The following is a 15,269-nucleotide window of genomic DNA, read 5'->3' as shown; positions in this document are numbered from 1 at the left end:
CCGGAGAAGCGAGTATGTTAAAAGATACGGACAAAAGATGTCTGTTATCAGCGGAGGAGTTTTTCTGTCCCCTTGGGTATGGATATGAAGCACGTAGCAGAAGAGTGCGAGGCTAATATGTAGTATTGAAATTGGATAGCTTGTACGTTTTACTTGGCTGTGTCAGTGTTTGTATTGGACACTTGTGTCGATATTGGAATTGAATCGCAAAGAGAGAACAATGTAGAGCGACCTGAGAGCAGCAGTTGTGGACAGGGGGACTGGAGACGGTTAATCCGATCAAGAATAAAGAACCGACGAGCCTCGAAGCTGACTGGAGTTAGTAGAAAAGCACCTGTTGCTAGCGAAAACAGAGAACGTGACTCTTGCATGCGTGCCTATCGTATCGATCCGTTCAACGTCGATTCGTCGAAAGGAATAATCATTGCCTTTCCAAAGAACTCGCTCGACATTAATCGCAATTACCGGTCCAATATCCACGACATCGTTAATTTCTTCTCTTTAATTTACACAGCTGTCATTAGCAAGATTTCCTCCTTTCTAATTATCCCAATCGTATTGCTACAACGTCGTACTTTGCCAACTGCTTTTCAGCCTGTCCCAGTTCTTTCATAATTTACATTCCTGAGGAATCTACGAAATCTTACCGAAACCTCTGCTTTTTCCATGAATCTCTGGCTGTGCTTCTCTTCGCAGTCTTTCCTGCTACCAAGCAGAAGAATTTTATCGAAACAGCAGAATTATTGTTTATCAATAATCAAAACACGTTATGCTATCTTTGCTAAACGAGCTGAAATATAGAATTTTTCTTTGGTACTGTTCTTATATTTACATCTTCTTTCCTAAGGATAAGATGTTTTGATGAATGGGAGGCGATTGAATTGCGCAGTTAGAGATTAAGATGTGCCCAATTAAAATAATAATCAGTGTTTTGTATTGTTAATGGATTGTTCATGTCAAATGGGTGAAGATGGAGGAAGTTGAATGTTGAGAAACGACCGAATGAAAAACTCTGTAAGGAGGAGATTTGGACGAGCGAGTATGACTTATGAAAAGAATCCGGCTCGAGCCGAACTGTTTTTATCACGAGCTTCGTGCGGGACTTAGTTTAAAGGTCAACATTGTAAAGATATCTACAAAGGTTCAGGCGGCGATGAGATCATCCACTTTTAATCATTACTTCCAAAATACCGTATTTTACTCGGGCTACTAATGAAGCTCGTTACCTTCGCACATTTGATTAACTATGCTATAATCACTAGAATATTTCTTTTTTACTTTACTCGATTTATACTTTTTTCTCCATTGTATTTACTCGGTGAAAACAATTATGTAATCATTATACTTTGCAATTAATTTTTTTTGCGCTTCACTTTTAACATTCCTCTGTTTTTACCAAGCTATCTGCCTTATTCCAATGATACTAACAAGCTCGGAATGTTATACATGCTTTATCAATTTGTCGAATAGTTTTCTTCGTTATTGCGAAAATTTGTTAACCAACCAAACTGATCAATGCAATTTATGTCGCTAAAATATTAATCATTCGAATCAGATCAGTAACGATAAACTCAGCCTTATCAATGGTTTATTTCGCGATACCTAAGCACGTAAGCACAAATTTGTTATCTCGTATTTATACATTTGTCCTTGATGAACGATAATTAGATTTTGGAGTTCCTCCTGACACGGAGAACGATTATCATGTGAAGGAAATACAAGATATGGTGAACGTGATACAAAGGATGCTGAAAGATGGTAAGATATGAAAGTCCATCTTGATATTCACAGCAAAACACGTTTAAAAAAGATGGTAAACATAAAATTTTAAGATAAAATAAGAATAAGTGTATTTACTGCTCAACTCAACAATTTTTAGTTGAACTGAAAGTAAATATATGCACACAAAATAGATATACATATATATACTAGTCAACTAATATATTGATGTAAGATAATCTCATTAATATTGCACTCTTCTTATCACAGTGGTTCTCAAGCTAGTGGTTAACAAAACTGTTTCAATTAAGACCCCATTTGCACTATATTAAGTATACTCGATAAGCAATGCTTAACCAGCAAAGAAATTAGTGCAGGTGAAAAAGTATTTTTAGATTTTTAAACAATTATTTTACGTAACAGGAGCTGTTTGTATCAGTTTCTTCAACATAAATTCTGCTTACCAGCGAGAAATCGGAAACAATCGTGTCTTTAGAAACTCGAAGGAGAGGCTTTTAATGATTTAAAGTCTCTTCTTTAGTCGTAACGCCAAATGTTTTACTATTAAAAACTGATTAATTATCCATTCTAATCAATTGATCGGCTATTTATTTTTAATTTCAGTATTTATTAGTTTCTAGTTTATAGATGGATAATTTGTTTCATTACAGCCAGAAATTCGATTTTTTTTATTCAGCTTCAACCGAAGATATTCAATTGTTATCGTATTGGTGTGTCAGTATACTACAGAAAAATCTGATAACTTTTCTACTTTAAGAGTTTTGTCAATTGTGTGTTTTCTAAAAATAAGAAAGGTAATCTTAAGTACGAGACTAATCGCAAACAGAGATTAGTTTAATTTATTGCACGTTCATAATTGTATTGATTATTATGGAAAATGAAGAGATTTCGAGAAAGTAAAATAAATTTAGGGAGGGGGTAGGGTGTAGATCGATGGTGGGGCAATTGGGGGTTTATCTCCAGAACAAGGATATTTTCTATCAAAATTGATATAAGACTCGCTTGATTCTTGCTGCGACTGTACCGAGCAACGGAGTTTCTATGGAATGCAGAGGCAAGCACTTTCGGCCAGTTTCTTCAGAGCTGCCAATACCGATAACGTTCGATGACCTTGCGCGCAGCCTGCCTGGTAGTTTCATTATTTGGCGATAAACTCGCGTTCTCCCTCCGTTACTTCATAATTTCAATTACTGTCTAAATTTAATCACCGTCTCAAAATGTTTCCATAGCTTCAAAGCTGGTGCAGAAAGTTGCAGAAAACATTATTTATACATGCATAAATTAATTTTTCATCTTACAAGGAAATTATTAAATAAGAAAAATTACACAAATAATATTCTCTCTACAGCAACCTCTCTCAATTACGAATTGGCAATTATTACTAATTTTCAAAATAACTATTCTACATTACAGTGCAGACTCGTTAAATCTACTGATTTCACACTCTAACGTTTACAATGTTCTTAAAATTATAAACGTTACTGTGTGAAATCAATAATTTTAACGAGCCTGCACTGTAACGTTGAAAAATTGTCTGTCAATTTGTTAATAATTGCCATCTCTCGGCTCAGTGGATCTGGTGTAATGCAATTCATGCAATTTTTGCAATTTTAATTTTTCCATATAATCACTTAAATGATTTGTCCATCGAATGGCCAAAATCATCTGCATAAAAGTCTGTTCACGTGCGCTTACCTGTCAAGCTCATTCTTGACCTTTGATTAAAATATGAATTATGCTAATTTAATTCTTCACGAAAAGCTCATTCGCAGAAGGAGGGCTATTTAAGCGACAGGAAGTTAAATGATAAATAGCAAAAAATTACCAGGAGGCACTTTCTTATTTTATTATTATTATTAACAATTCATGATGTTTGCCTCGTATACTTCATCGAAGTAATTCGATAAAAGGAGAACAGTAGGATAAAAATTACTCACCATGCTTTGTGTGTCATTCCTGAATCATTATTCAAATATCGCGCTTTTCTGATTTTAGGTCACGTGTTTGAAAATGCGGAAACGGTCAATCTCGTGCTCGAGCCTGGACTTTGGTGAGTACAGAGAATTGTGTGAAATAACTAAGACACGATACATCTCTTGGAAACTAATAATGATTTTATTATTACGAAAAACATATGTGCAAAGCGAGCCAACTGATATCTGTATTTTTTCTGATTGCTTTACGTATATAGTTCCTTCCTTCTCATTTATGTTGCGGTTTATTTCGCTTTTAAATTGATTCTCGGCTTGAGCATGCCGCCACAAAAAAATGTACATAGCTGAATTTGCATGTCTGTTCTTCGATTATAAATGATACATTATAATGACATTATAAATTGAAATGTTTTTCGAGCAGCTCAAAAGACGAAGAAGTCGACAACGACTGTGTAGTGCGAGCGCGCGGTCTTCCCTGGCAGTCTTCGGATCAAGATGTTGCAAAATTTTTCCGAGGATTGAATGTCGCAAAGTAAGCATTTGAAGAAACACAAAAAGCATATGCAGCGAATCATCGTAAAGCTTCCACCTTTCGAGTCCGGTGACGGGAGCTTTTCGAGGCCAGAGAAGCGGTTTTCATTCTCGAGTCACACGAGCGAAGACAAAGGCTCGAACGACGATAAACAAAATTATATTTTTTACGAATAAAAATGCGTTAAAAATATTGCTAAGGAATTATTTTTACTCTGACTCTCGTTATTTGTAAGTATTATCTTTGGTTAATTTATCAAATATGATTTAATTTAGTTAGAGGCCGGTTGAATTGGTATCATATTTTGCATTCATTTCATCGTCAGATTCCAATTTCTTAATAATATTTTTAACGCAATTTATCTAGATATATAGAAGCTTGAAGTTTTTTTGAGCTGACTTTTCATTGACTGTCTATCGTGCAAGAATTAGTCTCGATGGATGCTCGAACTTGGAAGAAAAATTGTACTACAAGTTTTATTATAACTTTATACTTAGATTAGTGCAATAACATTCGATATTAGCATGTAATTATAAAGTGTTAAAAGCATTTTAAATCTCTTGTCTGTTTGTGTGCGCAAGCTACACGGATCCGCATACACAAGGTAAATCTAGATACTCCATCGATTCCTCGAATCATTTGTATTCTTTCTCTTTGTAAATTGTCCTTGGTATACTTCAATAGATATACCTGTGAAAGAAAATAAGCTTTCGTAACGTGTAGCGAAGAACGTTTCAAGAAATTTTCCTAGCCAGTAGTGTTGGCCAGTCTGCAGATAAATTTTATCTCGGGTCATGGATCCCCGTGATACGAAATATGCACGCTCCAGCTCATCAACAAATGTCACACTTAATGTACTTTACACTGCTTATACAAATCTCGATACTGCAATTTGCTAAACTTTCCAAATTAAAGACTTTCACAAAACATGGAAATTTACAATCAGATTTCACGAGAAAAGTACCTTAACTTTTACACGATTTTTTTTACTTGTACACTCACTTTTCGATTCGTTACAAATAATTTTACATCTGCTTTCTGTTATATACAAAAAAATGTATTGTTGAACGATTGTTTGACAATTGAAGAGTTTATTGGTGTTAATAATTGATTTGATTTTAGGGGTGGTGTAGCTTTGTGCCTGAGTTTTATGGGCAGACGTAACGGTGAAGCTTTGGTGAGATTCGTCAGTAAGGAACACAGAGACATGGCGTTAAAAAGGCACAAGCATCATATTACCACGAGGTACATCGAGGTCCACAAAGCAAGTGGCGAGGACTTTGTGAGAGTCGCAGGAGGAAGGAGCAACGAAGCACACGCCTTCCTATCTCGGGGAGCTCAAGTTATCATTAGGATGAGAGGCTTGCCTTACGACTGCGTCGCTAAACAAGTTGTACGTTGCCTCTACTAAATGTCAAGCCTTGAATGCATTGCACATAAAGTCGAAGCATATCTACAGAAATCTGTTTGATTTTATTAGTATTTGTAAGAGCTGGTAACGACAACTTTCTGGATAATCAAAGTTAGATTTATTATATTTGGAAAATGTAATTTAAAGTCACTGCTGTGCAACCAGTTTTATCACTTTCGCAATCACGCTCTCGATGTACACGATTTTAAGGTCGATTTAGCTTCTAGTTTAACGAGGCGAATAACTACTGGAAAGACCAACGAATTGCATTGTATTTTTCAGCTGGAATTTTTCCAATCCGGTCAAAAACCTTGCGAGGTCATGGATGGGGAGGATGGAGTACTATTCGTGAAGAAGCCATGTGGCAGGCCAACAGGGGATGCATTCGTTTTGTTCTTCAAGGAAGAGGACGCGGTGAAAGCACTCAGCAAACATCGTGACAGTATAGGCAGTCGGTACATTGAACTGTTCCGGAGTACAACCGCGGAAGTGCAGCAGGTTAGCTGTACTATTATGTACAAGGAAATGTTAATATCGAGGAAAAATCTATTTTGCTCCACTTTCCATCGACTCAACCAACATACAACTGGTTCCTCTCATTTTTAACTTTACTCTCAGTTATCTCACAGTTTATCTCACTCTCCCTCACCCTGTCACTCTCACCCAGTTTCTTTCTCCGCAACATTCGCCAACGAGCCAATGACTTTCTTGCAACTGAATTGCAAAAAGTCGAGGATACTAAAAGATCACGTTTTCCTTCGCGACTAGGTCCTGAACAGAGCAATAGACGGTCCTAACACACACGCGCCACACCCGCTGCCACCCCACACACTAGTGCCACAGGTGGCAATAACCTCTGGAACTCGTAAGGACTGTGTAAGGTTGCGCGGTCTCCCGTACGAGGCTCTGGTTGAGCATATTCTAGAATTCATGGGAGTCCACTCGAAAAACATAGTCTTCCAGGGTGTTCACATGGTTTACAACGGTCAGGTAAGTACACTGAACTTTCTTTCTAATGGAGTATATATTTGTGCTTTTGCTTGTATATCAATTGACAAGAAAATCGAGAATAGTGGCTTGGAGATTGTATATTAAGAAAATTATAAGCCAGAAAGCTGAGGGCTTCATCTTATTGAAACACTGTCTTGTTGTATGCGTACTGGAAATCAGGGTCAACCGTCTGGCGAGGCTTTCATACAAATGGACAGCGAGAGTTCAGCGTACAAGTGCGCGTCACAGCGGCATCATCAGTATATGATCTACGGGAAGAAGCAGCGTTACATAGAAGTGTTCCAGTGCAGCGGACAAGACATGCATCTGGTATTGACAGGTGCGGTAAACCAGTCGATCAAGGCACTCCTCTCGCCCGGTACGTTACCCGCGCAGACACCTCCAGCCTTGGCCCACCACCCACCTCAGCCAGCACCGGCTCTTCCGGTGGCTCAACCTCAGCCTCCTCTATGGGACATTCATGCTCTGGTGCAGGCGCAGGCTCAAGCGCACGCTCAGGCACAGGCTCAGGTCCAGGCTCAAGCCCAAGCTCATGCCCAAGCACAGGCCCATGCCCAAGCCCTGAGGAACCAGGACTTTTGGCTGATGGCCCTCTCCTCCAACCCTCCCCCGACCACCACTACTCCTGCCTCTCCCACTTCCGCAGCTACCAAAACTTTGGCTTTGACAGCCCCTCCCCAACACCACCAGATCCACCCCTACGCCGTTCCTCAGTCAGCTGCGGCTGCAGCCGCGGCTGCTGCGGCCGCTGCTGCCTCCCTTCAGCAGCAATCAGCTGCCCCTCTCCTTCTCTTCAACGTACCCTCTCGCATTCCCATTCTTAGAGCCCCTGCCCATCACAGTCTCCTCAATCCCCTCGTGCAGGCCAATCATTTGAACCCTGCCGCCATTATGGGCTTCAAGAGAACCTGGGACAGCACTTTCGCCGCGGATGCCACTGCCAATTCCGTGGCGAAACGCGCTGCCTGGCATGCACCTACTGCTGCCTTCCATGCACCTGCACCAGCTGCTTCCCCCGGCTTACCTTATCCCGCTCAATTTTATCCTCAGATGTGATATATCTACCCGGAAGACTAAAACACTCGTCTACTTCTCGTTGAATCACCCTCGCTCTTCTCCTTCCGTTCGAGCTGTCTCGGATTTCCTCGGGAGAAACACCTTGATACCTTCTGCAATGTTCAGCTTCTCAGGGGAAGTTTACGCGATGCGGAGTAGACGGCTCTCGGTTCGATCGACACGATTGATTGCTTATACGAGTGGTTGTTCACTTTGGCGAAACACTCTTAACGATGATTCCCTTTCACACTAACATTCCTGTCGACCGGTGATTTCTAATTATCGAGATTAAACGTTAAATTTACTGGATAAGACATTGCCCACTGTCCAGTTATACATGGTCTTCTGTGTAAATTACTGAGGGCATGCAGGAACAGATAACGATCATTGAATTGAGTAGTTAGACAGCTATGTCTGATTGTTTTGCTAATTTTTCTATAGGATTTTTCAGGTGAATTTTTTTTTCACCAAAAACTTAGATACGTTAGTTGAGAATTGTTCATACATTCATGCCCCAGTCCAGAGTTTTGGTCATGCTCTCTCGTGTCTAGAGAGAAAGTAGTGCCTTTGATCGTTCTTAATTATAATACATAATAATGATATGAAATACGAAGAGTTACATGGTAGCTTATATCAGTACTTAAAAAAGCGCAGGTAATTAATTGCGCAAGTGTTACCTCGAAAGATGCTCAGCAGCTCTAAAATGTTAATTTGTAATATAATATGATAGGGTTCTTAGATTATTACATAGGTTTTACAAAGAGTATTTTTGAATACATTGCGAAGTACTCTTACCGGTTTTTGCCGTGCTCTCCCATGACTACAATGTGTCTATTACGGAATCTTTCGTATCTTTGTGGGGGAGTAGTGCCTTAAAAAATTTATCAATTTATTGCGATCACAAGTTTATTCGATTAAATAATTAAAGCATAGAAAGAAGATGCGAATTATCATGCGTATACGCGTATGTACATATTATCTTTATACACTGCATATTTACATTTATATATGAATATACATATACAAAATCATACACGCACACACTTACATATATATTGACATATATGGCTATAAATGATTTATATATTTTATTAGTAATATTTTTATTAGTTGTAAGTAATGGACGTTCCATCCAGCGTAAATGTTAAGTGCTAATAATCGAAAGTAGATATTATTCCATATGGTTACTTTGCACACATTTATCGTTAAATCACTTGCTTTACAAATTCATTCTACAAACTAATTAGTAATTTGCTGAAGGTGCTCAAGATAAAATCGTTAACTTACTTTCCAAACTTTTGTTAATAAGCCTTAATATTCGAAAGCTTTCCAATTATTATTAGTCTCGTTAATGTATTTTGTGTTTTTCTTTTCTGTCTAGAATTACTCGGTCTACCTGACTATTAATACGCAATTAACGATCTTTTTTTTATATATTGTAATATTATAAATACAACAATCAAAATGTTGTATTTTACGTAGTTTCGATTTTTTATAAATTCTTGTCCAAGGTACCAGTATGCAAAGGGTATTGGGAAGCTTGCAAACAGCATTGTTGTGTTGCAAAAATTTAGAGTTTTAATTAAATATGTCGATTAATTTATCCGTACAAGTTTTATTGGAGATGAAACAGCGGATTATCATATTAACTTTTTCTTGCCAAGCATATACATTATTGCATCAGCCATGAAAGTTCAATTAAAGAACCAAATTATTGATGATCCGCTGTAAAAGTCCAATTAAAATAAAAACAAAAAAACTGGTTGCATGTCGTGGTCTTTGGCGGGATGTGCATAAGAGTGTCTGTAATATTTAACATATCAGTGAAGATTAGACTCGAAAGGGGTGTTGAATATTTGCGATACATCACTGACCACTAACTGTGATGGTTAAGAGCTTAAAAAGCTTTTTCCATTTCAAAATAATTTCTTGCCATCAATAACATGCAATTTTGATAAAATAATATTTTTACTGAATACTTTAATTATTTTTGCTATCTAATTCTTTAATATTTTCATTTTTTTTATTACTAAATGTCCATCATAATAATTTAAATTTTAATTTCAGTCTATTTTTGCTGAGTTTGAATTTTCAATTATAGTTTAAATAATATTTATTCAGTCCAACGTTATCCCTTGATAATGAAAATCCATATTATATTCAGCTATACTAGCTAATAGCAAATTACCCATCACAATTAGTATAAATAACTCTTCCTATTCTCCACGGTGACCATGAAATTAATTGAATTTATAAAGTATACTCATCCAATTGCGATTTAATGATTTCAAGATTCTTATATACTTTGTAGAAAGAATTTGATAACTATTCAGTAAATTATTTTAAAAATCTATCGTGAGCAAGATGGGTATTATTTTCGAATTCGATTTATGTTTAACAATCAAGCAACATTCTGGTCAAAACGATCTTTATTAATTCATTGGTAAATGTTTGCGTGTAACTTTAGATTTGGATCGTTTGCCGGAGCTTAAGGCTAGCAAGTCCACATGTAAATGATAACGTTTAGTGAATAAGGAATAATGCCAATCACGTTAAAAGTTTAATGAATTATTCAATAGACTGTTTCAGTTAAATAGTTTAAATGGTCAAGTGGACAGGATTGGCCTTAAGCTTGTGATTATCTAGCACAAGCCTTATACACTGTGTCTGCGGTATAGATTATTATATACTATATATATATATATATATATATATATATATATACCTATACAGAGGAAAAGTAGTAGTAATTTGGTGTATTTGGATCGGTTACCGAAGTAGTTACGTAGATAACTCTTTCCATTTAATCTACGACATCTCTCTTTAAACAGGTATAACTGCAATTACAAGCCTTTCAAGATTTTATTTTGACGATTAATTCACTCCTAAAGCCTAGACATGAGTGAATTCTTCGGTGGTTTTCCATTTCGTTTTTAAGATACTATTTAAATCTTTATAAAAACCAGTTACCATTCCAGATACTTAATCTTGACACTCGTTTTTTTTTCTTAGTGAAATATCACTGGTGACTTGCAGAAACACGTAGTTGCACTTGTACTTGCAAGAAACAATAGATTGGCTAATAATACCTGAATAATACCGATGACAAAAATGCCAATTGATGAAATTCACAAACTTTCTTGCGCGGTTCTTGAAAAACCGAAAACTAAAATAAAAATCGGAGAGTGACCGAAAAATGCTTGAATCGAGAAATCTTGATTCTTGAGGAATGCTTTCCGGCATTTATAGTAAAATACGCGATTTCAAATATATACGTAAATTTGATATTCCAGTCTCATCTTTGGGTACAATTATAAATAATTATATAATTAGCCCGACGATGATGATCCATCGCTTGCGAAATAGAAAAAAATTGCAAAGATTTGCAATTCGTAGATTCAGTCATTTTTTTCATCAAAAAAGCATATCGTATCTTTCATTAAAATCTAATCCAGAATCAATGTTCAATAAGCAATTCTCTCTATAGTATATATTAACGCATGAGATCACATGCATAGGAGTAATGAAATGTAATTATAAATCATTGAGAATTTTTACATAACGACATAAGTCGTTGTTTCGAAAGAAAAGTGAGAAACTTTTTTTTGGCACTTGCGTGTGTTTGCGTTTGTCACAGGGCAGAAAGGACAGGAGACAATTGCAGGGAAGAGTAGTGTTGAAATGGCATTGAAAATCTAATTGTCATTGTTCTAGAATTTTAAGGAAAAACTCTTTATCAAATCAACCAATAATTGCAAATTTGTATAGAATTTGTTAAAATATCAGTTGTTGAAAATTTTCAAATCTCATCAAGTTGGATTGAAATATGAGTTTTTTTATCTGAAAATATTGGAACATTGACGTTAAAACGCACTTTTAAAGTTTGCTAAAAGCCTTATATCTTTTTATACATTTGTACTAACTATCGGAAAGCAAGCTAGCTGGATTAAGGCTATAACCAGAGCTGGTGTAACGAACTGCAACTATCTCGTGCGTTGAATGTTTTGTCTGGTTTTGTGGTCTGCTAACATGGTGACTTACAAGTGACGTCTCTCTCTCTTTCTCTCTCTCTTTTACACATACTTTCACTTTCTCTCACTGTCTTTTTCTCTCTCTCTCTCTCTCTCTCTCTCTCGCTCTCTTAATCTATTTATCCATCTATCTCTCTGTTTCTCTCTTTGCAATTTCATTACCTTTTTATCTTGCCTTCCCTCCAATATTGTTGTAGCAATTGTTACACAAATATTTAATTTATTTAAATTACATATTCGTAGAGGGTTTAAAAAGCATGAGAGGAACAAGAGAGAGCGTAAGAGAGACAGAGGGAGAAAGAGGGAAGATGAGGATAGAGATGAAGTGAGAGAGGGAGTGAGGGGGAGAGAGAGAATGATCTATAGTTATAGGATTTCTGCTGACATGGCTGATAAAAGCCTCCTTTTCTACGTTACGCGCATTTCTTACACTCACCGATCCTTTTTTTACTCGCTGTATAGTTTGTACACCTTTTTTTTCTGTATACCGACGATTATATAAATGGTGAACGAAACATATGTTTAATAAATGTGCCTTGTGGACATATATATCTTTGGCTTGCCGGGTTGGTGGACTCTTACCCTGATTATATTACATCAAGGTGGCTGCAACTTTCGTCAATCATTCATTCCCCGACTCGATCACAACTCTCACATGGCTATTATATAGAGAATCGTATTTTAGCAGAGGTAGATAAAGGCCAGAATAGACTAGAAATAGATAAGCAATAGTATTTAACCCTCTATGTGATTGCTTATTGATTAATCAATGAAACTAATTGGTGAAACTTGCAACCACTAACGGTTACGTTCTATACATATTTTTTCACTGGGCTCGCAGGTATCTTTGGTGTCTACAGATCGAGTTGGAGATTTCTGTGTTGTAACTCTTTGACATTTTCTGCCCACCCTCTTCGTTCACACCTCGCCAGCCTCTATCTCTCTCCTCCCTTTTCTTTCTTTTTTATACACACACACACGAGAACACACTTAAAGCATAAATTTACAAGACACTTTTTTCAATATTTCTTTTAATACTCTCTCTATCGTCTCTTTTAATTTGTTCTCTTTCTCATTATCTAGCATTATACTCGAGTATTCTCTCCCTCTCCCCCCTCCCCCTCATCTTTTTTATGTTATTCTTTCTCTTTGAATCTCAGACTTCCCGCTTTGATTCAAGCCTCGTCGCTCCATACTAAAATCATTTATTTAACGCATATTTATTAAAAATTGCAAAACTCTTGTGCATTTCAGTAAAAATGGAGCCACGTGGCTGAAAGTGTTTAGTAAAAGCCTACTCTCGTGCGACTTTATTTTTACATCCGTACAAAAATGTTGTTATTTCAAATGCTGTTATTATATACGTCCTTTGATTTTCACAGACACTTTTCCCCTCCACCCATTGGCTGTACTTTGGCCAAGGAATTCTTTTGCTATGCCAACAATGGTAATTCATGCAGCACTAATTAACGAAGAGCTTAATTAAGATAACGCTACTGATAGGAAGTGTTCAAAGTTGCTCGAAGGAAGAATTTATGGAAGAATATACGGGATAGTATTGCATATAGGAAAGAATTCTTTTGCCATTGAAATATAATGCGTACATTATATATATATATATATATATATATATACGTACTATATTTGTACCAATTATTAATCAATCGAGCTCGCACTTGAAAGGCTTCTAACGCTACTATAGAAAGAGAAAAGAAGCGAGAGATGTACAAGAGAGAATAGAGAATGGTGAGGGATCTAAAGAGAGAGAGAGAGAGAGAGAGAGAGTAAATGTGCGAGTGAATGTTAGAGAGGGGGGGAGAGAGAGATGGGGGATGAGAGAGGGTGAGAGAGGATAAATCTGGGTGAATCTGGTGTTTTTGGCAGAGGGGCAGAAAAAAAGCAGGTTGGTGCAATGTATGTGCGTATGCACACACGCGTGCGTGCGTTACACACACGGGAAGACACGGATAAAGGGGCGTGTATGTGTGCCTGTGTTTTCGTGAGAGAATAAGAAAGAAAAAGCACGAAGGAACGACGCACGCACGTGTCATATACATTATACCGGCACGATTGGTGTTATACAATGGTGCAGTTGTCGATTGCTGTATGGTAGCGGGAATCTACAAATACTAACTTCTGTGCTTCCAGGTAGGCCAAGTCCAAGTCATTTTTGCAAAGGGCATACAGTGTACCATTACGATCCGGATGGAATTCATAATAATCGACGTCCAATTAATTAAACGCATATCTAATAATTTCATTTTTTATACGAGTTTTCTGTTCCATCCAGAACGTACCGGAACCAAAAATTAATCGAGGAAAGGAGCAGACTGCTCTTTATTCAATTTTAAATTTTATCAGTCTTTTTTTTTTCTTTGATTATGTTCATCCTTTCACGCTGCTTTTTTCAAACAAACAGCGATTTTATTCGTGCATTTTGCCTTTTTCGTTTTTATTTCCTGCTTCTCTCTGTAGCTTCACCTGGAGCAGTCTACCAGTCTTTTCCTCGATGGAGCAAAGTTATCGGTTACTTTTAATTAAGTAGTCATTAAGTTCACCGATGGTTAATTAATTAGCAATAGCTTATCGTGTGCAGCATAAAACATATTACTGTATGGATATGGGTAGTGACTATTTTGAAAATCAGGCATTTTATTGTAGAGATAGTATACTATTATGGTTATACTAGAACGGGTAATCTTCCTTTGCATAACTTTTATATTTAATTTGTTTGAGTAATTACATCATTTCTTCATTTCATTTTATTTCTTTAGCAAAAATTTATTTAATCATAGCAATCATTATTCTGCTTCATCGTGTCACTAGATTTTATTCCATTTTCCATCAAGCGCACAATATTCATTGTTATTATAATTGTTTGTGTCTTATTGCTATTGTTATTCGTGACTAAAATTCAGTTGCTTCAGGAATACTTTTATACAAAATTACACCGAATGCACTGTTAACATTATCCGCACGTTTTTTAAAAGAGATTATACAGTATTGATATAGATACAGAACTAAACTAGTATAGCTATAGATACATGCATATTTGGACCGTGATAACGATTAACGATAGAAGCCAGTTTAGGAATAATCATAATAAAACTCGTGCAAGATTTCTCGTATATGTCGCAAATAGCATTTATAATCGCTGAATTATAAGAAAACTTGATAAGGTTGACAACTAATTTGGATATTTTTCTTTTATTCCCTTTAATTTAGGAGGCAATATGTTGCCACCATCGGCATTCGTACCAGGACCAATTTTTCCAGCAGCCACTGCTATGATACCACGTGGATCACCACAATTTGCAGCACCATTTCCGACGCCAGTTTTTTATTGGCCTTATCCATCGCCACCAGTCAGCCCAACTAATTACTACAATGCGGCCACTGTTGGTGGCATACCCCAGATTCCTCAGCAAACCGCCTTGGTAAATATTTAAACGTTCCTTATACATTTTTTATTTTAATTTTTTATAAAAAATTAACTCAATCATTCTTTTAACATCATTTGCTTATTTATTTATGCATAACAAAATCCTTGTCCC

At 36.6% G+C, this 15,269-nt stretch overlaps 1 protein-coding gene across 3 annotated transcripts in view; it reads left to right on the top strand.

The window, feature by feature from the left end:
- The window catches only part of fus (fusilli), a 34,073-nt gene that overhangs the window by 15,732 nt on the left and 3,072 nt on the right, over positions 1–15,269 (top strand). Inside the window, exons 4-11 of one of the 3 annotated variants that reach the window (XM_066738009.1) lie at positions 1,669–1,758; positions 3,736–3,790; positions 4,096–4,206; positions 5,329–5,599; positions 5,900–6,115; positions 6,386–6,607; positions 6,788–6,947; positions 14,941–15,152. In XM_066738009.1, coding sequence (XP_066594106.1) covers positions 1,669–1,758; positions 3,736–3,790; positions 4,096–4,206; positions 5,329–5,599; positions 5,900–6,115; positions 6,386–6,607; positions 6,788–6,947; positions 14,941–15,152 — 1,337 coding nt within the window. Of the gene's footprint in view, positions 1–1,668; positions 1,759–3,735; positions 3,791–4,095; positions 4,207–5,328; positions 5,600–5,899; positions 6,116–6,385; positions 6,608–6,787; positions 12,267–14,940; positions 15,153–15,269 lie in introns of those variants that run through there. The other 2 variants (XM_066738008.1, XM_066738007.1) reach the window with 2 other exon arrangements.

This window comes from Prorops nasuta, unplaced genomic scaffold, assembly GCF_024137725.1.
Source record: "Prorops nasuta isolate Cenicafe-Biocafe unplaced genomic scaffold, Cenicafe_Pnas_1.2 PNAS00018, whole genome shotgun sequence".
In the NCBI taxonomy this organism is placed as follows: Eukaryota; Metazoa; Arthropoda; class Insecta; order Hymenoptera; family Bethylidae; genus Prorops; species Prorops nasuta.
The sequence above is the reverse complement of the archived record's forward strand: the minus strand, read 5'-3'. Positions and strand labels throughout refer to the sequence as shown.